General features: G+C 45.5%; 1 protein-coding gene across 2 annotated transcripts; it reads left to right on the plus strand.

Moving 5' to 3' along the window:
- Positions 1-657: 657 nt before the first annotated feature.
- On the plus strand, positions 658-2,521 carry LOC123135866 (uncharacterized abhydrolase domain-containing protein DDB_G0269086). Of its 2 annotated transcripts, XM_044555102.1 has the most exons (4): positions 659-1,125; positions 1,249-1,311; positions 1,543-1,620; positions 1,923-2,521. In XM_044555102.1, the coding sequence occupies exons 1-4, from the start codon at positions 763-765 to the stop codon at positions 2,217-2,219; spliced, it is 801 nt and encodes a 266-aa protein (XP_044411037.1). In that variant the 5' UTR covers positions 659-762; the 3' UTR covers positions 2,220-2,521. The 2 variants fall into 2 exon arrangements, with proteins under 2 accessions (XP_044411038.1, XP_044411037.1); XM_044555103.1 differs by lacking the exon at positions 1,249-1,311 and having other exon boundaries at positions 658-1,125.
- Positions 2,522-24,758: the final 22,237 nt, after the last annotated feature.

A 24,758-nucleotide genomic window follows, 5' to 3' on the forward strand; every position in this document is an offset into this window, starting at 1 on the left:
GGATTTTCCGGTTACATACCCCCCCCCCCTCCCTCCCCCGACTTCAGAAAGAGGATATATGGCAACCATCTATCAATTAATCAAATATTCCGTTATTTATGTTACACAAAATTGCTAACATTAAATTCGTACTAAAGAAAAAGCCTTCGGGTTAATATTTTGTAATCGTCGACTAAATATTATACGCGACATTTTTTTAATGAAAGGTTCTAAAAAAACACGCCTTTTTTTATGAAAGCGTACATTTGGTGAGTTAAACTGCCCCTTTTTCTTAGAGTCCGAGGCCCATCATACAAGAATGAAAATAAAACAAGGGAAAACCCAAAAATGTGCACAGAAGTGGAAAAATGAACGTGAGACACGTCGAAGAAGAAGAGGAGGAGAAAGAGGAAAGACAGCCGGAGAGGCAAGAGTGCCTAAAAATCTGGCGGCGCGGAGGAGGAAACAAACCCACCAAACCACCACAAACCCCCCCCCCCCCCCATCCCGCACGCCAGGGCCCACCCGTCATACGCACCACGCGCCGGGCGGGGCCCCACCTGTCATCCGCCCCACGAGGCGCCCCTCATCCCCGCGCGCGCCGCGCCACGTGGCGGCACGGGACGCCCCCGCTCCGCCCCGCTGCGCTTCCTCGCTATTAAACCAAAACAACCGGGCCAATCCTCCGCCTCCTCCCCTGCTCTCGCCATCGCCCGCCCGCACGCCCGCGCAGAACCCACCCAAGACCCAACCCCTCGCTCGCTCGCTCGCTCGCCGAGATCCATGGCGGCCGCGGCGCGGGAGGGGGAGTTCAGCGAGCGCGAGCTGGAGGTGGCCGCCATTCTCGCGGACCTGCCGTCCATCGTGCGGGCCAGCAACCGCCGCCGCCGCCAGCAGGAGAAGCAGCAGCGGCGGCAGCAGGCGCGGCCGGAGATCCCCTCCTGGGGCCGGCGCCGGCCGCGGAGGGCCCCGGCGGAGGCTGCTGCGGCGCCGCCGGCCGAGAAGCCCGTGGCGGCCGATGATGATAGGAGTGAGGGCGTCGCCAGCCCGGACACCCCGCTCGCCTTCCCCGAGGACGACGAGCACGCCGAGGCCGCCGCCGCGGCGGCCACGGAGGACGAGGCCAAGGCGACCGCGCAGGACAAGGTGAGCCGCCGGGCCGCGAGATCTGCGCCCGCTCGCCTCCCTCCATCAATTCAGCCCGCTTCGATTCCGATTTCTTGCCACTCGTTGACGTGTTCCTCCTCGTCTTCCTCTGCCTCTGTTCAGTGGGCGCAGGAGCAGCGCGGCGTGGTCGCGAGCTTGTCCCACGAGAACGCCCATCTGCTAAAGGTCCGTGACGGCCTCCGCCTTTTCTTTTCCTCCTTCGAGCTGTCTCTTTTTTGTCGAATTACGTGGGGAATCATTGCCGATCTCGTCACGCGTCCTCCTCTGCTCCATGGATTGGACGGATTAGCTCCGGCGATTTATTTTGAAATAACCTCGATTTATTAGCCGTCTTGATCGCAAATCGGTGGTACTGTTCCTCTAACACTGTTCCCCGCTCACTGGTGAATCCAACAGCAAATCGAGGACTTCAGGGCCCGGCTGCACACCTCGCGGAGCACCAACGACAGCCTCAAGCAGATTCAGCAGAGCAAGGTGATGAGCTCTCCTCCCCCGAATCTCCGCTCGAACCAGTCGATCGGTCGTTCGTCCGTTCGATCCGGTTCGCTGTTACAGCGCAGTGATTCCCTGTCTTCCTTGCGGTGCAATCTCTCTCGTGGACTCCCCGATTCAATCCGCCATTGACCACGCCAAGTTCCTGCTTTTATTTACTTCCTGTTTTCCGCGGCTTCCTTTCCTGGATTGGACGGATTGGGGGCCTCGTGTCGCCCGCTAACCGCATTGCGCGAACTTGGCAAGCGAGGCTAACGCGGGCGCCACGTGTCTCTCTTCTGCAGCACAAGAAGCGGCACCGGCCGGAGGAGGAAGACGAGGGGCGGAGATGGAGGCTGCCGCAGGCCCGCGCCGCCGACCGGCCGGCGCTGGACCTCAACGAGCCGGCGGAGGCCGACACCGAGGACGGCAGGCAGCCACAGATTGCCGCTCCGGCGGCGCAGTGGGTCCACCGAGGGCACCACCACCAGCAGAATCAGCAGCAGCAGCTGATGCAGATGCAGCACAAGGCGGCGCGGCGGCGGCGGCAGGAGATCCGGCGGGCCAAGGCCGCGGCGGGCAGGACGCGGCGGCAGGGATAAGGATAGAGCGCGGCGGGGCCACAACAACGGCCAGCGCAATGTCGAGATTTTTTTTCAGTTGAGGCGTGCTGGTACTAGCGGTACCCCGTGCTAGATCAAGAGTGCGACGCCATTTTGGCTGGCTTGGAATTTTGCGAGCTGTGATTTTCCATGGACGAGCTGCGCGAGGTAGTGCCGGTGGTCGTATACTAGTATAGCGGTAGAACTCCAGCTAAAAGTTGTATCATCTGTTGGCAATTAGCCAACATTAATTTAAAATTACAATAAACAATAGTATATTACATTCATGAATACTGGTATTATGTGTTCATTATGGCGTATATGAGTGGGTTAGTGTGTTCATCCTTTTTCTTTGACCTTTTGAAATCGTATTAGAACATCTGTTCATCTTGAGACTAGTAAGCTTGGCACTCCATTAGCTTTGGTTAGCACTTCTCATCACCAATTCATCATACGGCTTGAAATCGTGTGCATAGTTAGTAGTGCTTCTCACCATACGTTGGCATTTTTTTTCTATGGAGACCATACGTCGGACTCATTACACGGGGCTTGTGGTGCACCTAAGACATAAAAAGTTGCAAAGAAATATATCAAAAATTTGACAGGGATACGCAATAACCTTTTCTTTTTCGCGGGGAGCACAAGAACCGAACATATATAAAATTTCAAATCAAAAATTTTAAACATAGCTAGAGAAACAAAAATGATAAATTTGTTAACAATATCGACAATGACCCAACATGAAGCGCGGCTTACATTACGTACTATTTAGCGTTGATTTTGTCTCTTTTTTCTTGACCTGTGTTACAATATGGATTTAGAATATTGTGACATCATACGTATTTGTATTATCAATGTCATATTTGTTTAACAGTTCTTTGAAAATTCTAAACGCATTTATGGGAGATGGGTGCCAAGCACACCATAAGCCCCGGTACACGGAAGAGGATTTGTAGCACCTGGGTGCTCCATACCCCTATATGAACATTAAGTTCAAAAAAATACTGAAAAATTTCAAAAAAAAATCTAGGGTTTTGGGACATGAAACCTGTGTGCCCAATCTACTTTCGTGTCAAATTTCGTGAAAAAAATACCGAAACGTATCTGTGGCAAAAAGGCAAAATTCTTATGGATAGAAAAAAACAGTTTGGATGAATTTTAGTTCGGATTGTATTTTCTTCGTCATGGATACATTTCCTGGTATTTTTCTATGAAACTTCATATGGGAGTAACTTGGGCACCCAAGTTTAAGATTCAAGATTTCATTTTTTAAAATTTCCCTGGTATATTTTAATTTGATTTTCATATAGGGGAGTGGAGCACCTAGGTGCTCCTATGTATTTCCCCCCGGTAGGAAGAGGATTTGTAGCACGTGGGGTGATCCATACCCCTATATGAACATTTAGTTGAAAAAATTACTGGGAAATTTCATACAAATTTTGGGGTTCAGGGATATGAAACCTGGGTGCCCAATCTACTTTGATGTGAAATTTGGTGAAAAAATACCAGAAAATGTATCCGTGGCAAAAAAAAAACACAAAAACTTCTTATGTACAAAAAAAAAACTGTTTGGATGTACACCAAATACTTTCATGTGGGCCAGTAGGCAGGGTGTTCTTGAGCCACGCTTGATAGTACCATTAAGGTTGAGCCACACCTAGTGCCACCAGACTTTTTTACGGCACCCCCGCGTTCAGCACACGTTCAGCTTGATGACGTCCTCGCCTTCTTGATCCAGCAAGACGGGCGAAGTACTAGATGAGTTCCGGCAGCACGACAGTGTGGTGACGGTGATGGTGTAACTATCTCCGCAGGGGTTTGCCGAGCACTACGAAAATTATGACTGAGGACGAAGTAGAGGGAGAGGGGCGCCGCACACGGCTTGGGGATCGTGGTGTGTGTTGCCCCTCTCCCTCCTCACAAATATATAGGTGGAGGGGGGAGAGGAGGCAGCCTAAGGCGCCCCCAAGGGGCCGGCGGCTAGCCTAGGGCTTGCGGTGGCTGTGCCGCCTTCCATATATGGACATGGGGGGGAGGAACGGGGGGCTGGCTGCCTTAGGTCATCTCCCCCTTCCTTCCCTCCTTCCTTGGCGCGTGGGCAAGGGTGGTGGGGCGCGCCAGCCCCCTTGTGGGCTGGTGTGCTCCCCCTTTGGCCCATAAGGCCCACCACTTACCGGTGGCCTCCCGGAACCCCTTTTAGCACTCCGATAAATACTCGGTACTTTTTGAAACCTTTCCGGAGACCAAATTGTCGGGGAACGCAGTAATTTCAAAAAAAATTCCTACGCACACGCAAGATCGTGGTGATGGCATAGCAACGAGAGGGGAGAGTGTTGTCCACGTACCCTCGTAGACCGTAAGCGGAAGCGTTATGACAACGCGGTTGATGTAGTCGTACGTCTTCACGATTCGACCGATCCAAGCACCGAACGTACGGCACCTCCGTGTTCAGCACACGTTCAGCTCGATGACGTTCTCCGGGCTCCGATCCAGCAAAGCGTCGGGGATGAGTTCCGTCAGCACGACGGCGTGGTGACGATGATGATGCTCTACCGGCACAGGGCTTCGCCTAAACTCCGCGACGATATGACCGAGGTGGAATATGGTGGAGGGGGGCACCGCACACGGCTAAGGAACGATCCGTAGATCAACTTGTGTGTCCATGGGGTGCCCCTGCCCCCGTATATAAAAGAGTGGAGGAGGGGAGGGCCGGCCCTCTCTACGGCGCGCCCTAGGGGAGTCCTACTCCCACCGGGAGTAGGATTCCCTCTTTCCTAGTCCAACTAGGAGTCCTTCCATGTAGTAGGAGTAGGAGACAAGGAAGGGGAAGAGAGAAGGGGAGGAAGGAGGGGGTGCGGCCCCTTCCCCTAGTCCAATTCGGACTAGGCCATGGGGGGGGGGGGGCGGCCTGCCCTAGGCAGCCCCTCTCTCTTTCCCGTATGGCCCAATAAGGCCCAATACTTCTCCCCGGCGAATTTCCGTAACTCTCCGGTACTCCGATAAATACCCGAATCACTCAGAACCTTTCCGAACTCCGAATATAGTCGTCCAATATATCGATCTTTACGTCTCGACCATTTCGAGACTCCTCGTCATGTCCCCGATCTCATCCGGGACTCCGAACTCCTTCGGTACATCAAAACTTATAAACTCATAATAAAACTGTCATCGTAACGTTAAGCGTGCGGACCCTACGGGTTCGAGAACTATGTAGACATGACCTAGAACTATTCTCGGTCAATAACCAATAGTGGAACCTGGATGCCCATATTGGCTCCTACATATTCTACGAAGATCTTTATCGGTCAAACCGCATAACAACATACTTTGTTCCCTTTGTCATCGGTATGTTACTTGCCCGAGATTCGATCGTCGGTATCCAATACCTAGTTCAATCTCGTTACCGGCAAGTTTCTTTACTCGTTCCGTAATACATCATCCCACAACTAACTCATTAGTTGCAATGCTTGCAAGGCTTAAGTGATGTGTCTTACCGAGAGGGCCCAGAGATACCTCTCCGACAATTGGAGTGACAAAACCTAATCTCGAAATACGCCAACCCAACATGTACCTTTGGAGACACCTGTAGAGCACCTTTATAATCACCCAGTTACGTTGTGACGTTTGGTAGCACACAAAGTGTTCCTCTGGTAAACGGGAGTTGCATAATCTCATAGTCACAGGAACATGTATAAGTCATGAAGAAAGCAGTAGCAACATATTAAACGATCGTGTGCTAAGCTAACAGAATGGGTCAAGTCAATCACATCATTCTCCTAATGATGTGATCCCGTTAATCAAATGACAACTCTTTTGTCCATGGCTAGGAAACTTAACCATCTTTGATTCACGAGCTAGTCAAGTAGAGGCATACTAGTGACACTATGTTTGTCTATGTATTCACACATGTATTATGTTTCCGGTTAATACAATTCTAGCGTGAATAATAAACATTTATCATGATATAAGGAAATAAATAATAACTTTATTATTGCCTCTAGGGCATATTTCCTTCAGTCTCCCACTTGCACTAGAGTCAATAATCTAGTTCACATCACCATGTGATTTCACATCAATAGTTCACATCTATATGTGGTTAACACCCATAGTTCACATCGACATGTGACCAACACCCAAAGGGTTTACTAGAGTCAGTAATCTAGTTCACATCGCTATGTGATTAACACCCAAAGAGTACTAAGGTGTGATCATGTTTTGCTTGTGAGATAATTTTAGTCAACGGGTCTGTCACATTCAGAGCCGTAAGTATTTTGCAAATTTCTATGTCTACAATGCTCTGCATGGAGCTACTCTAACTAATTGCTCCCACTTTCAATATGTATCCAGATTGAGACTCAGAGTCATCTAGATTAGTGTTAAAACTTGCATCGACGTAACCCTTTATGACGAACCTTTTTTCACTTCCATAATCAAGAAACATATCCTTATTCCACTAAGGATAATTTTGACCGCTGTCCATTGATCTACTCCTAGATCACTATTGCACTCCCTTGCCAAGCTTAGTGGTAGGGTATGCAATAGATCTGGTACACAACATGACATACTTTATAGAACCTATGGCAGATGCATAGGGAATGACTTTCATTCTCTTTCTATCTTCTGCCGTGGTCGGGTTTTGAGTCTTACTCAATTTCACACCTTGTAACACAGGCAAGAACTCTTTCTTTGACTGTTCCATTTTGAACTACTTCAAAATCTTGTCAAGGTATGTATTCATTGAAAAACTTATCAAGCATCTTGATCTATCTCTATAGATCTTGATGCTCAATATGTAAGCAGCTTCACCGAGGTCTTTCTTTGAAAAACTCCTTTCAAACACTCCTTTATGCTTTGCAAAAAAAATTCTACATTATTTCCGATCAACAATATGTCATTCACATATACTTATCAGAAATGCTGTAGTGCTCCCACTCACTTTCTTGTAAATACAGGCTTCACCGCAAGTCTGTATTAAAACTATATGCTTTGATCAACCTATCAAAGCATATATTCCAACTCCGAGATGTTTGCACCAGTCCATTGATGGATCACTGGAGCTTGCATATTTTGTTAGCACCTTTCGGATCGACAAAACCTTCTGGTTGCATCATATACAACTCTTCTTTAAAAAATCCATTAAGGAATGCAGTTTTGACATCCATTTGCCAGATTTCATAAAATGTGGCAATTGCTAACATGATTCAGACAGACTTAAGCATAGATACGAGTGAAAAACTCTCATCGTAGTCAACACCTCGAACTTGTCGAAAACCTTTTGCGACAATTCTAGCTTTGTAGATAGTAACACTATCAGCGTCCGTCTTCCTCTTGAAGATCCATTTAATCTCAATGTCTCGCCGATCATTGGGCAAGTCAATCAAAGTCCATACTTTGTTTTCATACATGGATCTTATCTCAGATCTCATGGCCTCAAGCCATTTTGCGGAATCTGGGCTCACCATCGCTTCTTCATAGTTCGTAGGTTTGTCATGGTCTAGTAACATAACTTCCAGAACAGGATTACCGTACCACTCTGGTGCGGATCTTACTCTGGAAGACCTACGAGTTTCTATAGTAACTTAATCTGAAGTTTCATGATCATCATCATTAACTTCCTCACTAATTGGTGTAGTAGTCACAGGAACAGATTTCTGTGATGAACTACTTTTAAATAAGGGAGCAGGTACAGTTACCTCATCAAGTTCTACTTTCCTCCCACTCACTTCTTTCGAGAGAAACTCCTTCTCTAGAAAGGATCCATTCTAAGCAACGAATGTTTTGCCTTTGGATTTGTGATAGAAGGAGTACCCAATAGTTTCCTTTGGGTATTCTATGAAGACGCACTTCTCCGATTTGGGTTCGAGCTTATCAGGTTGAAACTTTTTCATATAAGCATCGCAACTCCAAACTTTAAGAAACGACAGCTTAGGTTTACTGCTAAACCATAGTTCATATGGTGTCGTCTCAACGGATTTAGATGGTGCCCTTTTAAACGTGAATGCAGCTGTCTCTAATGCACAACCCCAAAATGATAGTGGTAAAACCGATAAGAGACATCATAGATCGCACCATATCCAATAAAGTGCAGTTACGACGTTCGGACACACCATAACGTTGTGGTGTTCCAGGTGGCGTGAGCTGTGAAACTATTCCACATTGTTTTAGTTGAAGACCAAACTCGTAACTCAAATATTCTCCTCCACGATCAGATCGTAGAAATTTTATTTTCTTGTTACGATGATTTTCAACTTCACTCTGAAATTCTTTGAACTTTTCAAACGTTTCAGACTTATGTTTCATTAAGTAGATATACCCATATCTGCTCAAATCATCTGTGAAGGTCAGAAAATAATGATACTTGCCACGAGCCTCAACACTCATCGGATCGCATACATCAGTATGTATTATTTCCAATAAGTCAGTTGCTCGCTCTATTGTTCCGGAGAACGGAGTCTTTAGTCATCATGCCCATAAGGCATGGTTCGCAAGCATCAAGTGATTCATAATCAAGTGATTCCAAAATCCCATCAGCATGGAGTTTCTTCATGCGTTTTACACCAATATGACCTAAACGGCAGTGCCACAAATAAGTTGCACTATCATTATTAACTTTGCATCTTTTGGTTTCAATATTATGAATATGTGTATCACTATGATCGAGATCCAATGAACCATTTTCATTGGGTGTGTAACCATATAAGGTTTTATTCATGTAAACAGAACAACAGTTTATTCTCTTACTTAAATGAATAACCGTATTGCAATAAACACGATCAAATCATATTCATGCTCAACGCAAACACCAAATAACATTTATTTAGGTTCAACACTAATCCCGAAAGTATAGGGAAGTGTGCGATGATGATCATATCAATCTTGAAACTACTTTCAACACACATCGTCACTTCACCCTTAACTAGTTTCTGTTTATTCTGCAACTCCCGTTTCGAGTTACTACTCTTAGCAACTGAACTAGTACCAAATACTGAGGGGTTGCTATAAACACTAGTAAAGTACACATCAATAACATGTATATCAAATATACTTATGTTCACTTTGCCATCCTTCTTATCCGCCAATCACTTGGGGTAGTTCCGCTTCCAGTGACCAATCCCTTTGCAGTAGAAGCACTTAGTCTCAGGCTTAGGACCAGACTTGGGCTTCTTCACTTGAGCAGCAACTCGCTTGCCGTTCTTCTTGAAGTTCCCCTTCTTCCCTTTGCCCTTTTCTTGAAACTAGTGGTCTTGTCTACCATCAACACTTGATGTTTTTCTTGATTTCTACCTTCGTTGATTTTAGCATCACGAAGAGCTTGGGAATCGTTTCCGTTATCCCTTGCATATTATAGTTCATCACGAAGTTCTACTAACTTGGTGATGGTGACTAGAGAATTCTGTCAATCACTATTTTATCTGGAAGATTAACTCCCACTTGATTCAAGCGATTGTAGTACCCAGACAATCTAAGCACATGCTCACTAGTTGAGCGATTCTCCTCCATCTTTTAGCTATAGAACTTGTTGGAGATTTTATATCTCTCAACTCGGGTATTTGCTTGAAATATTAACTTCAACTCCTGGAACATCTCATATGGTCCATGACGTTCAAAACGTCTTTGAAGTCCTGATTCTAAGCCATTAAGCATGGTGCACTAAACTATCAAGTAGTCATCATATTGAGCTAGCCAAACGTTCATAACGTCTGCATCTGCTCCTGCAATAGGTTTGTCACCTAGCGATGCATCAAGGACATAATTCTTCTGCGCAGCAATGAGGATAAACCTCAGATCACGGATCCAATCCGCATCATTGCTACTAACATTTTTCAACACAATTTTCTCTAGGAACATATCAAAATAAACATATGAAAGCAACAACGCAAGCTATTGATCTACAACATAATTTGCAAAATACTACCAGGACTAAGTTCATGCTAAATTTAAGTTCAATTAATCATATTACTTAAGAACTCCCACTTAGAAAGACATCTCTCTAGTCATCTAAGTGATCACGTGATCCAAATCAACTAAACCATAACCGATCATCACGTGAGATGGAGTAGTTTTCAATGGTGAACATCACTATGTTGATCATATCTACTATATGATTCACGCTTGACCTTTCGGTCTCTGTGCTCCGAGACCATATCTGCATATGCTAGGCTCGTCAAGTTTAACCTGAGTATTCTGCGTGTGCAAAACTGGCTTGCACCCGTTCTAGATGGACGTAGAGCTTATCACACCCGATCATCACGTGGTGTCTGGGCACGACGAACTTTGGCAACGGTGCATACTCAGGGAGAACACTTCTTGATAATTAGTGAGAGATCATCTTAAAATGCTACCGTCAATCAAAGCAAGAATAATATGTATAATAGATAAACATCATATGCAATCAAAATATGTGACATGATATGGCCATGATCATCTTGCGCCTTTGATCTCCATCTCCAAAGCATCGTCATGATTTCCATCTTCACCGGCACGACACCATGATCTTCATCATCTTGATCTATATCAATGTGTCATCACATGGTTGTCTCACCAACTATTGCTCTTGCAACTATTGCTATCGTATAGCGATAAAGTAAAGCAATTATTTGGCACTTGCATCTTATGCAACAAAGAGACATCCATAGGGCTTCTGCCAGTTGCCGATAACTTCAACAAAACATGATCATCTCATACAACAACTTATATCTTATCACGTCTTGACCATATCACATCACAACATGCCCTGCAAAAACAAGTCAGACGTCCTCTACTTTGTTGTTGCAAGTTTTACGTGGCTACTACGGGCTGAGCAAGAACCGTTCTTACCTACGCATCAAAACCACAACGATAGTTTGTCAAGTTAGTGCTGTTTTAACCTTCGCAAGGACCGGGCGTAGCCACACTCGGTTCAACTAAAGTTGGAGAAACTGACACCCGCTAGTCACCTGTGTGCATAGCACGGCGGTAAAACCAGTCTCGCGTAAGCGTACGCGTAATGTCGGTCCGGGCCGCTTCATCCAACAATACCGCCGAACCAAAGTATGACATGCTGGTAAGCAGTATGACTTGTATCGCCCACAACTCACTTGTGTTCTACTCGTTCATATAACATCAACACATAAAACCTAGGCTCGGATGCCACTGTCGGGGAACGTAGTAATTTCAAAAAAAAAAATCCTACGCACACGCAAGATCATGGTGATGGCATAGCAACGAGAGGGGAGAGTGTTGTCCGCGTACCCTCGTAGACCGTAAGCGGAAGCGTTATGACAACGCGGTTGATGTAGTCGTACATCTTCACGATTCGACCGATCCAAGCACCGAACATACGGCACCTCCGTGTTCAGCACACGTTCAGCTCGATGACGTTCTCCGGGCTCCGATCCAGCAAATTGTCGGGGATGAGTTCCGTCAGCACGACGGCGTGGTGACGATGATGATGCTCTACCGGCGCAGGTCTTCGCCTAAACTCCGCGACGATATGACCGAGGTGGAATATGGTGGAGGGGGGCACCGCACACGGCTAAGGAACGATCCGTAGATCAACTTGTGTGTCCATGGGGTGCCCCCTGCCCCCGTATATAAAGGAGTGGAGGAGGGGAGGGCCGGCCCTCTCTATGGAGCGCCCTAGGGGAGTCCTACTCCCACCGGGAGTAGGATTCCCTCTTTCCTAGTCCAACTAGGAGTCCTTCCATGTAGTAGGAGTAGGAGACAAGGAAGGGGAAGAGAGAAGGGAAGGAAGGAGGGGGTGCGGCCCCTCCCCCTAGTCCAGTTCGGACTAGGCCATGGGGGGGCGCGCGGCCTGCCCTAGGCAGCCCCTCTCTCTTTCCCGTATGGCCCAATAAGGCCCAATACTTCTTCCTGGCGAATTCCCGTAACTCTCCGGTACTCCGATAAATACCCGAATCACTCGGAACCTTTCCGAACTCCGAATATAGTCGTCCAATATATCGATCTTTACGTCTCGACCATTTCGAGACTCCTCGTCATGTCCCCGATCTCATCCGGGACTCCGAACTCCTTCGGTACATCAAAACTTATAAACTCATAATAAAACTGTCATCATAATGTTAAGCGTGCGGACCCTACGGGTTCGAGAACTATGTAGACATGACCTAGAACTATTGTCGGTCAATAACCAATAGTGGAACCTGGATGCCCATATTGGCTCCTACATATTCTACGAAGATCTTTATCGGTCAAACCGCATAACAACATACTTTGTTCCCTTTGTCATCGGTATGTTACTTGCCCGAGATTCGATCGTCGGTATCTAATACCTAGTTCAATCTCGTTACCGGCAAGTTTCTTTACTCGTTCCGTAATACATCATCCCACAACTAACTCATTAGTTGCAATGCTTGCAAGGCTTAAGTGATGTGTATTACCGAGAGGGCCCAGAGATACCTCTCCGACAATCGGAGTGACAAAACCTAATCTCGAAATACGCCAACCCAACATGTACCTTCGGAGACACCTGTAGAGCACCTTTATAATCACCCAGTTACGTTGTGACGTTTGGTAGCACACAAAGTGTTCCTCTGGTAAACGGGAGTTGCATAATCTCATAGTCACAGGAACATGTATAAGTCATGAAGAAAGCAGTAGCAACATACTAAACGATCATGTGCTAAGCTAACAGAATGGGTCAAGTCAATCACATCATTCTCCTAATGATGTGATCCCGTTAATCAAATGACAACTCTTTTGTCCATGGCTAGGAAACTTAACCATCTTTGATTCACGAGCTAGTCAAGTAGAGGCATACTAGTGACACTATGTTTGTCTATGTATTCACACATGTATTATGTTTCCGGTTAATACAATTCTAGCATGAATAATAAACATTTATCATGATATAAGGAAATAAATAAGAACTTTATTATTGCCTCTAGGGCATATTTCCTTCACAAATAGTATCGTCCTATATATCAATTTTTACCTCCGGACCATTCCGGAGATCCTCGTCATGTCTGTGATCTCATTTGGGACTCCGAACAACATTTGGTTACCAACTCATATAACTCATATAATATTATATCATCAACAAAGGTTAAGCGTGCGGACCCTACAGGTTCGTGAATGATGTAGACATGACTAAGACACCTCTCCGGTGAATAACCAATAGCGGGACCTGGATGCCCATATTGGTTCCTACATACTCTACGAAGATCTTTATTGGTCGAACCTTTATGAAAACATACGTAGTTCACTTTGTCTGTCGGTATGTTACTTGCCCGAGATTCGATCGTCGGTATCTCCATACCTAGTTCAATCTCATTACCGGAAAGTCTCTTTACTCGTTCCGTAATACATCATCTCGTAACTAACTCCTTAGTCACTTTGCTTGCAAGCTTCTTGTGATGCTGTATTACCGAGAGGGCCCAGAGATATTGTTGGGAAACATAGCATGCAATTTCAAAAAAAAATCCTACGCTCATGCAAGATCTATCTAGGAGATGCATAACAATGAGAGGGGGATTGTGTGTCCACGTACCCTCGTAGACCGAAAGCAGAAGCGTTAACTTAACGTGGTTGATCTAGTCGAATGTCTTCTCGAATCAACCGATCAAGTACCGAATTTACAGCACCTCCGAGTTCTGCACACGTTCAGCTCGATGACGTCCCTCGAACTCTTGATCCAGCAAAGTGTCGATGGAGTCGATGAGTTCCGTTAGCACGACGGCATGATGACGGTGTTGGTGAAGTGATCCGCGCAGTGCTTCGCCTAAGCACTATGACAATATGACCGGAGGAGCAAACGGTGGAGGGGGGCACCACACATAGCTAAACAATTGATGTGTCCTTGGGATGCCCCCTGCCCCCGTATATAAAGGAGGAGGGGAGGAGGCCGGCCACAAGGGGGCGCGCCATGGGGGGAGGAGTCCTACTAGGACTCCACTCCTAGTAGGATTCGCCCCCCCTTTTTTTCCTTCAACTGGAGGGGGAAAAGATGTAACGCCCCGGATTTGATGCACCAGGTGTCTGCCAGTTATTCGCCGTCGTTGCCATGTCATTTGCTTGCGTGTTGCATTTTATCATGTCATCATATGCATTGCATTGCATACGTGTTCGTCTCATGCCTCCGACCTTTTTCTCCGTTGTCCATTTTGCAATCCGACACTCCTATGCCCTTCGGCGTTTCCCTTTTTGTCTCTCGTTGTGAGCAGGTGTTAAACATTCTCGGAATGGACCGAGTCTTGCCAAGCGGCCTTGGTATACCACCGGTAGACCGCCTGTCAAGTTTCGTGCCATTTGGAGGTTGTTTGATACTCCAACGGTTAACCAGGGAACCGTAAAAGCCCCTTTTGTCTTGCAGCCCAACACCCCTCCAAAGTGGCCCAAAACCCAGCAAACTCCCCTCCATGCTCTCGGTCATTCGATCACGATCATGTGGGCAAAAACCGCTCCTCATTTGGACTCTCCTAGCTCCCAGAAACTATAAATATGTGTCCCCCCAGAATTTTCGCGGATGAATTCTCCCCCAAACCCTAGATCTCATCCCTCTCCGTGCCGGACACGTCCGCCCCCGGCCAGACGCGTCCGTCGCCGCCCCCGCGCCCAATCCGCCGCTGCCACGTGTCCCAACGCCTCCTCTCTCTCCTTCCCGCCGCCGCTCCTCCCGGCCGGCGCCGCCCATGCCTCGCCACGGCCCTCCGGCCGCCATCGACGGCGCAACCGCCGTCCGCCGCCGTCGCCGCGGATCCGGTCGGGCCGGACCGGATCCGGTCGTCCCGCGCTCCCTCCGGCCTTCCCCGTCCTCGCCGGCGTCTTCTCCGGCCTCTCCCTCGCCGGACCCATCTTCCTCCTCAACTCCGGCGAGAACTCCGGCCATCCTTGATTTCTGTGTAGATCCAAAGGTTGCCCCCGTTTTCACTAAGTCCCGAAATGTTTTGACATTATCATGCCATGTTCAATGCATCATATCTCTGCATCTGTAGCTCCGTTTCGTGCGTGTAATATGTCAAATTGTTCGTCTCTTCATTTCATTCCATTGCATCATGTTCATTTGAGTCCATCTTGATGCCGGAATCATCGTTGCAAGAGTGCTTCATGATGTTGTGTGCTGTCTGTTAACAGAACTTGCTCATTTGTCATTTTTGCCATGATTGATGTGTGCATCCTATGAGGTTGATGTCTACATGTGTTTTGATCTATGCCATGTCTTCTTTACAGATGTGCTTACCATGTATTTTTGTGATCAATGTGGTGACTAGCACAAGCATGTAAACTAGGCTTCGTGATGTTGCTTATTTCAGTCCCTGTTCTGTTGTTATTTTGATGCCATGTAAACATGATGCTACAGAGAGATCCATGCATATTTTGAGATACTTCAGTAAGGATGTTTTGAACATATGGTTATCCTCTATCCATTCATGCCCCTGTTTGCAATTATGGAGTAGTCTAGCATGTCATTTTCGTGCTCTACCTTTGCTACAAAATGTTTCCTGACAGATTGTTCACATGTTATTCAATTTTGCCAAGGTTGTTGTAGTTGATCCTTGCATGCTATGAACTTGTTCTTGCCTTGGATTGTTTCATAAACATGTATTCTTTCTGATGCTATGCTTATCTTGTCATGCAATGACTTGTGGTGAGTGTATCGAGCTTGTTAAGTAGGATACTTGTTGTTGCTGTTTTGCTAGGCTGAATCTGTTGTTTCGCGATGCTATGTAAACCTGCTTCTACAAATCATTCTATGCATAACCTGGAGATGTTCACTAAGGGTATTTTGTTCTACATGTTATGATATATCTATCTATGCCCCTGGTTGCAATTATAGCCTGTTGTAGCTTGTTGTTATCTTGCTCCAAAGTTGCTATATAATGTTGCTGTCAGCCTGTTAACATTAAGTTCAGTTGTTGCCATGATTGTTGTTAGTGTTCCATGCACCCTATGAACTTTCTCTTGCCATGCTTAGCTTCATAAACATGTCTTCTTACTGTTGGTTGCCTTGCATGCCATGTATTGCTCTGTGGTGAGTGCTACAAGCTCACCAACATGCCTACTTATCGTTGTTCCTGTCATGTATGAATCTGTATTATAACTTGCCATGTTTACATGGGTGCCATCATATTTTCTGATCCTTTTTGGCTCATGGTCAGTAAGGGACTTTTGTTCTATGCTTTTAGTAGATTCATGACATGCCTTTGTTTGCCATGATAAGTTACTGTAACGTTGTTTGGTAGCTCTGAACATTGCAACCTGATGTTATTTTCTGCAAAGTCTGAATTATTATTATTTGCAATCTTGCCATGTGTGTTTGAGCATGTTCTAGTGATTTCTGGAGATAGCTCAGTGTTCATGTTTTGTTATGCTTTACCTGTACATCATGCCCATGCCTTTTGTTTTCTTGTTGAGATGCTGTAGCATGTTGTTTTGATGCTTGCAATATGCCTAGTTGCTGTTTTGGACAGCTTGTCCTTTTAACTTGTATAGTTTGTGTGTGTTGAACCGTTGCTCCGTTTTGAGTGTGCTCTATATGAAACTTGCTTAGAATTGCATGTAGCTTCATATTATCGTGTTGCATCCATGTTTTGAGGTGTTTGCTTGATGTTTGTATGCATTTTGCACCAATGCCATGTTTAACTTGTTTTGCTCATATCTTCTAGGCCGTAGCTCCGAACTAAATGAACTTTATATGTAACTTGACTAGAATCTCATGTAGATCATCTTGGTTCATCTTAGCTTGCTGTTTAACAACTTGAACATAAGGTTTATTCAGATCTGGAGCAATTTTGAAATATGCATATGAGGACTTACCGGAATTGTTATATGTTGTTCCCGACCTCATTTAAACTTGCCTTGATGTGTTGCTCTTGTTTGAATCATCTCTTGCCATGAGTAGCTTAATGTAGTCTTGTCATGCATCATGCTTGTTGTGCATCATGCCTTGTTCATGTGTGGTGTGTTTACCTTGTTGTGTGCTTCTTTTCGATAGTTCCTGTTTCGTTGCGATCGTGAGGATTCGTTCGTCTACGCTTGGTTCAGCTTCATCCGTTCGTCTTCTTCATGGACTCGTTCTTCTTCCTTGCAGGATTTCAGACAAGATGACCGCTACCCTGGATCTCACTACTATCATTGCTATGCTAGTTGCTTCGTTCTATCGCTATGCTGTGTTACCTATCTTTTGCTCTTCAAGCCTCCCATATTGCCATGAACCTCTAACCTTTGACACCTTTCCTATGCAAACCGTTGCTTGGCTATGTTACCGCTTTGCTCAGCCCTCTTATAGCGTTGCTAGTTGCAGGTGAAGTTGAAGATTGCTCCATGGTGGACAGGATTTTTGGTTGGGATATCACAATATCTCTTATATTATTTAATGCATCTATATACTTGGTAAAGTGTGGAAGACTCGGCCTTTTGCCTGGTGTTTTGTTCCACTCTTGCCGCCCTAGTTTCCGTCATACCGGTGTTATGTTCCCGGATTTTGCGTTCCTTACGCGGTTGGGTGATTTATGGGACCCCCTTGATAGTTCGCTTTGAATAAAACTCCTCCAGCAAGGCCCAACCTTGGTTTTATCATTTGCCTCACCTAGACCTTTTTCCCTTGGGAGTCGCGCTCTCGAGGGTCATCTTTATTTTACCCCCCCGGGCCAGTGCTTGTCTAAGTGTTGGTCCAAACCGAGCGATGTCGGGCGCCCCCTGGGCAACCAGGGTCTATGCCAACCCGTCGTCTTGCTCATCCGGTGTGCCCTGAGAACGAGATATGTGCAGCTCCTATCGGGATTTGTCGGCACAGCGGGAGGCTTTGCTGGTCTAGTTTTACCATTGTCGAAATGTCTTGTAAACCGGGATTCCGAGTCTGATCAGGTCTTCCTGGGAGAAGGTATATCCTTCGTTGATCGCGAGAGCTTATAATGGGCTAAGTTGGGACACCCCTGCAGGGTATAATCTTTCGAAAGGCCATGCCTGCGGTTATAGGCAGATGGGAATTTGTTAATGTCCGGTTGTAGATAACTTGACACCAGATCCGAATTAAAACGCATCAACCGTGTGTGTAGCCGTGATGGTCTCCTTTCGGCGGAGTCCGGGAAGTGAACACGGTCTTTGGGTTATGTTTGACGTAAGTAGGAGTTCAGGATCACTTCTTGATCATTACTAGCTTCACGACCGTTCCGTTTGCTCTCTTCTCGTTCTTATTTGCGTATGTTAGCCACCATACTTGCTTAGTCGCTGCTGCAACCTCACCACTTTACCCCTTCCTTTCCCATTAAGCTTTGCTAGTCTTGATACCCATGGTAATGGGATTGCTGAGTCCTCGTGGCTCACAGATTACTACAATAACAGTTGCAGGTACAGGTTTTGCGATGATCATGACGCGAGAGCGATGCTTGCTTGCGTTGAGTTCTTCTTCTGCTTCTTCGATCAGGGGATAGGTTCCAGGTCGGCAGCCTGGGCTAGCAGGGTGGATGTCGTTCGAGTTTTGGTTTGTGTTTCATCCATAGTCGGATGATGCTTTTATGTATTGTGATGTTGTATTCGTGTGGCATTGTATGCCTTATGTATGTATCCCCATTCTATTATGTAATGTTGATGTAATGATATCCACCTTGCAAAAGCGTTTCAATATGCGGGTCCATCCTTGGTGGGACCTTTGAGTTCCTTTTGGATAGGGTCGCATATTGGGCGTGACAAGTTGGTATCAGAGCCTCGACCGACCTTAGGAGCCCCCTTGATTGATCGTGTAGCTTGGTTGTTGTTGAGTCTAGAAGAAAACTGTTTTCGGAGTCTAGTTATATCGTAGAGTAGGAATTCTTTTTACTCCTCATCCCCTTCGTCGCTCTGGTGAGGAATCTTGACGTAGGTGTTTTGAACTACTCCTCTTCCCCTTCAAATTTTTCTTTAGGTTCACGCAGTTGGTTTTCCGATCGTTGGTTCTCAGCTCTTTTCCTCCGGTGCATTTCTCGTCAAGTTGACTCGAGCCTCTTCATCTTTGCCAAGTTCAATCCTCAGTTGTTTTCTTTTCCCACCCGTCCACCCCTTTTTCATCTCGGAGCCGGAGTCCGTAATCGAGTATCCATCCTACTCGTGTGAAGTCTTTGCTTTCTTTACTCAATTATTTCAACCGGTGTTTCCTCTTCAAGATATTCGTCGTTTCCCCTTCCAAGTTGCCTTTGTTTTTCCCGCCCTCCCACCCTTTTTCTTCCCAGAGCCTGAGTCTGTTTCGACCATCTATTTCATTTGTGTGGAGCCTCTTCAGTCTTCCCTAAATTATTTCAACGGGTGAATTCTCGTCTTGTTCGTCATTCTTCATCCCTTTCTTTTTCCGGTGGACCCAATTCAAGTATTCGGTGTTGATCATATTCTTTTCCTTGGTTCAAGTGCTCTCCTTGCTCGTTTTCTTCTCGCCATTCAATCATTTCGGAGTTTGCAAGACATCTCAGAAGATTCGTCTGTGTTCCAATTAATTCGAGGTTGTCACCTCATTCAAATATTTCAATTATTCCGGTGCTTCATCTGTCTATTCAACATCCTTTCCGATGTTGTTATCTCTTCAGTGGGCCCTAACCCCCAGGTCTTTTTCCAGGATCTTACCTGACTCCTCTATTTCCCCGGAGCTAACCTCAATTCTTTTCAAGTGTGACGTAAGAATGGATCCCATCAGTCAGATGCCTTTCCAAGATCGATTTCAAATAATTTCATTGTTGGCTCAACCTCTTTGTTTTTCATTATTCCGGAGTTTCTCAACAATTTTGGTGGTGTTTCTCGTCGTCATTTGAAGATCGCAGAAGAGTTTTCCCTTTAAATCTTGTCCGTTCTCTCGAAGATTCGTGGTTCTAGCTTCATGTTATCCTATCGAACTGTTTCATTTGTCAGATATTCTTTTCTTAACCATCCGGAGTATGTCAGAAGTTGTTTTCCTGTTTCTTTTCACCGGAGGCCATCGTTCCAGATATCGTTCTCTATTTATCCTGGTGCTTCGTTCAAGTGTTCTTTAATCAACTCATGATCTCTTAGTTCTTTTACATCTAAATTTCCTCTAGCATATTTGTTCTTCTAATTATTCCCAGTGATTCATTCTCTTTCGTCAGTCATTTTCGAATTCTTACGGTGGTTCCTTCAGATTCTTTTTCCTTGACTATCATTTTAATTCATTCGTTCTTTCCAATCCTACCGGTGGTTCATGAAGACCTTCTCAAGTTTGTGATATGTCACTTCTCAATCCTTTTCAAGAAGAATAAGTGGTATGCAAAATCCTTTACTTGTCATCAATTTAATTTGATGAAGGATAAGCATACAATAAATCTTATTCCTATTTCCTCATTGTGAGTAATCCCTTCCTTCGGAGTTCGTTCTTGGTGAATAAATTCTAGTTCCAAGTGTTTCCCATCTTTTCTTTTCCGGAGTTCAATTTCCTCAGCCATTTCGTCGGAACCTCCATCTAAATCGTCACAAGGCTTAATCTTATTCTTTCTTACTTCATTCTATCTCATCATCCTTTTGTCACCGGAGTTCTTCATGGTGGTTCTTTATGATTTAATTCATTCTTTCAAGAGTTCATCAAGATTCTTGTTGGTGGAGTTCAAGTATCTTTTCTTCTCGCGTCTCGAAGCGCAAATAATTCTTCATTTTTCTTCTGAAGTGGAGTTTTGCATTTCTCCGTTCTTCTCATATATTTAATCTTTTCCGCTTGTGGTCGGCGACCACCTCATAATTTTGAGATGTTATCCATAAGTCCACAACAAGCTTATTCTTTCGTTGTTGATTTTCTCAACAACTTTGTTCAATCCTTCCTTCTAAGTTCTTTTCATCCAAATTCTTTCAATTCTTCCGGAAGCATTGCGTTGGTCATCTCCTCAAGTGTCATCCCATCTTGTGAAGTTCATGTTCTATTCTTTCCATGTTCAGTCAGAGTTCTGCCTAAATCCTTTCAGTCTTATTTGTTTCTTATCTCGTTCTAACCGGAGTGGTATCATAGTCTATCTGATTCCGTGAGCTTTTGATTCTCCTCATTCTCGTCGTTCCTCTCTTCTTCTCGAGTGCCCTCGATTCTTCGCTTCTTCTTCGATCAGGGGATAGGTTCCAGGTCGGCAGCCTGGGCTAGCAGGGTGGATGTCATTTGAGTTTCTGTTTGTGTTCTTGTTTCATCTCTTCCTTTTCCCCTTCCGTCTCGGTCCTAAGATCTCGGGACGAGATCTCTTGTTAGTGGAGGAGTGTTGTAACGCCCTAGATTCGATGTGCCAGGTGTCTGCCAGTTATTCATCGTCGTTGCCATGTCATTTGCTTGCGTGTTGCATTTTATCATGTCATCATATGCATTGCATTGCATACGTGTTCATCTCATGCCTCCGAGCTTTTTCCCCGTTGTCCGTTTTGCAATCCGGCACTCCTATGCCCTCCGGCGTTTCGCTTTTTGTCTCTCGTTGTGAGCAGGTGTTAAACATTCTCAGAATGGACCGAGTCTTGCCAAGCGGCCTTGGTATACCACCGGTAAACCGCTTGTCAAGTTTCGTGCCATTTGGAGGTCGTTTGATACTCCAACGGTTAACCGGGGAACCGTAAAAGCCCCTTTTGTCTTGCAGCCCAACACCCCTCCAAAGTGGCCCAAAACCCAGCAAACTCCCCTTCATGCTCTCGGTCGTTCGATCACGATCGTGTGGGCGAAAACCGCTCCTCATTTGGACTCTCCTAGCTCCTAGAAACTATAAATATGTGTCCCCCCAGAATTTTCACGGATGAATTCTCCCCCAAACCCTAGATCTCATCCCTCTCCGTGCCGGACACGTCCGCCCCCGGCCGGACACATCCACCGCCGCCCCCGCGCCCAATCCGCCGCTGCCACGTGTCCCAACGCCTCCTCTCTCTCCCTCCCGCCGCCGCTCCTCCCGGCCGGCGCCGCCCATGCCTCGCCATGGCCCTCCGGCCGCCATCGACGGCGCAATCGCCGTCCGCAGCCGTCGCCGCGGATCCGGTCGGGCCGGACCGGATCCGGTCGTCCCGCGCTCCCTCCGGCCTTCCCCGTCCTCGCCGGCGTCTTCTCCGGCCTCTCCCTCGCCGGACCCATCTTCCACCTCAACTCCGGCGAGAACTCCGGCCATCCTCGATTTCCGTGTAGATCCAAAGGTTGCCCCCGTTTTCACTAAGTCCCGAAATGTTTTGACATTATCATGCCATGTTCAATGCATCATATCTCTGCATCGGTAGCTCCGTTTCGTGCGTGTAATATGTCAAATTGTTCGTCTCTTCATTTCATTCCATTGCATCATGTTCATTTGAGTCCATCTTGATGCCGGAATCATCGTTGCAAGAGTGCTTCATGATGTTGTGTGCTGTCTGTTAACATAACTTGCTCATTTGTCATTTTTGCCATGATTGATGTGTGCATCCTATGAGGTTGATGTCTACATGTGTTTTGATCTATGCCATGTCTTCTTTACAGAGGTGCTTACCATGTATTTTTGTGATCAATGTGGTGACTAGCACAAGCATGTAAACTAGGCTTCGTGATGTTGCTTATTTCAGTCCCTGTTCTGTTGTTATTTTGATGCCATGTAAACATGATGCTACAGAGAGATCCATGCATATTTTGAGATACTTCAGTAAGGATGTTTTGAACATATGGTTATCCTCTATCCATTCATGCCCCTGTTTGCAATTATGGAGTAGTCTAGCATGTCATTTTCGTGCTCTACCTTTGCTACAAAATGTTTCCTGACAGATTGTTCACATGTTATTCAATTTTGCCAAGGTTGTTGTAGTTGATCCTTGCATGCTATGAACTTGTTCTTGCCTTGGATTGTTTCATAAACATGTATTCTTTCTGATGCTATGCTTATCTTGTCATGCAATGACTTGTGGTGAGTGTATCGAGCTTGTTAAGTAGGATACTTGTTGTTGCTGTTTTGCTAGGCTGAATCTGTTGTTTCGCGATGCTATGTAAACCTGCTTCTACAAATCATTCTATGCATAACCTGGAGATGTTCACTAAGGGTATTTTGTTCTACATGTTATGATATATCTATCTATGCCCCTGGTTGCAATTATAGCCTGTTGTAGCTTGTTGTTATCTTGCTCCAAAGTTGCTATATAATGTTGCTGTCAGTCTGTTAACATTAAGTTCAGTTGTTGACATGATTGTTGTTAGTGTTCCATGCACCCTATGAACTTTCTCTTGCCATGCTTAGCTTCATAAACATGTCTTCTTACTGTTGGTTGCCTTGCATGCCATGTATTGCTCTGTGGTGAGTGCTACAAGCTCACCAACATGCCTACTTATCGTTGTTCCTGTCATGTATGAATCTGTATTATAACTTGCCATGTTTACATGGGTGCCATCATATTTTCTGATCCTTTTTGGCTCATGGTCAGTAAGGGACTTTTGTTCTATGCTTTTAGTAGATTCATGACATGCCTTTGTTTGCCATGATAAGTTACTGTAACGTTGTTTGGTAGCTCTGAACATTGCAACCTGATGTTATTTTCTGCAAAGTCTGAATTATTATTATTTGCAATCTTGCCATGTGTGTTTGAGCATGTTCTAGTGATTTCTGGAGATAGCTCAGTGTTCATGTTTTGTTATGCTTTACCTGTACATCATGCCCATGCCTTTTTTTTCTTGTTGAGATGCTGTAGCATGTTGTTTTGATGCTTGCAATATGCCTAGTTGCTGTTTTGGACAGCTTGTCCTTTTAACTTGTATAGTTTGTGTGTGTTGAACCGTTGCTCCGTTTTGAGTGTGCTCTATATGAAACTTGCTTAGAATTGCATGTAGCTTCATATTATCGTGTTGCATCCATGTTTTGAGGTGTTTGCTTGATGTTTGTATGCATTTTGCACCAATGCCATGTTTAACTTGTTTTGCTCATATCTTCTAGGCCGTAGCTCCGAACTAAATGAACTTTATATGTAACTTGACTAGAATCTCATGTAGATCATCTTGGTTCATCTTAGCTTGCTGTTTAACAACTTGAACATAAGGTTTATTCAGATCTGGAGCAATTTTGAAATATGCATATGAGGACTTACCGGAATTGTTATATGTTGTTCCCGACCTCATTTAAACTTGCCTTGATGTGTTGCTCTTGTTTGAATCATCTCTTGCCATGAGTAGCTTCATGTAGTCTTGTCATGCATCATGCTTGTTGTGCATCATGCCTTGTTCATGTGTGGTGTGTTTACCTTGTTGTGTGCTTCTTTTCGATAGTTCCTGTTTCGTTGCGATCGTGAGGATTCGTTCGTCTACGCTTGGTTCAGCTTCATCCGTTCGTCTTCTTCATGGACTCGTTCTTCTTCCTTGCAGGATTTCAGACAAGATGACCGCTACCCTGGATCTCACTACTATCATTGCTATGCTAGTTGCTTCGTTCTATCGCTATGCTGTGTTACCTATCTTTTGCTCTTCAAGCCTCCCATATTGCCATGAACCTCTAACTTTTGACACCTTTCCTATGCAAACCGTTGCTTGGCTATGTTACCGCTTTGCTCAGCCCTCTTATAGCGTTGCTAGTTGCAGGTGAAGTTGAAGATTGCTCCATGGTGGACAGGATTTTTGGTTGGGATATCACAATATCTCTTATATTATTTAATGCATCTATATACTTGGTA

Source organism: Triticum aestivum, chromosome 6B (assembly GCF_018294505.1).
Source record: "Triticum aestivum cultivar Chinese Spring chromosome 6B, IWGSC CS RefSeq v2.1, whole genome shotgun sequence".
NCBI classification, from domain to species: Eukaryota; Viridiplantae; Streptophyta; class Magnoliopsida; order Poales; family Poaceae; genus Triticum; species Triticum aestivum.

Bases quoted from the DNA above. Each gene is read 5' to 3' on its own strand.
- LOC123135866 (XM_044555102.1), top strand. From the start codon at position 763: ATGGCGGCCGCGGCGCGGGAGGGGGAGTTCAGCGAGCGCGAGCTGGAG. The intron at 1,126-1,248 runs GTGAGCCGCCGG...GCCTCTGTTCAG, and splicing joins AGGCGACCGCGCAGGACAAG to TGGGCGCAGGAGCAGCGCGG. The intron at 1,312-1,542 runs GTCCGTGACGGC...TGAATCCAACAG, and splicing joins AGAACGCCCATCTGCTAAAG to CAAATCGAGGACTTCAGGGC.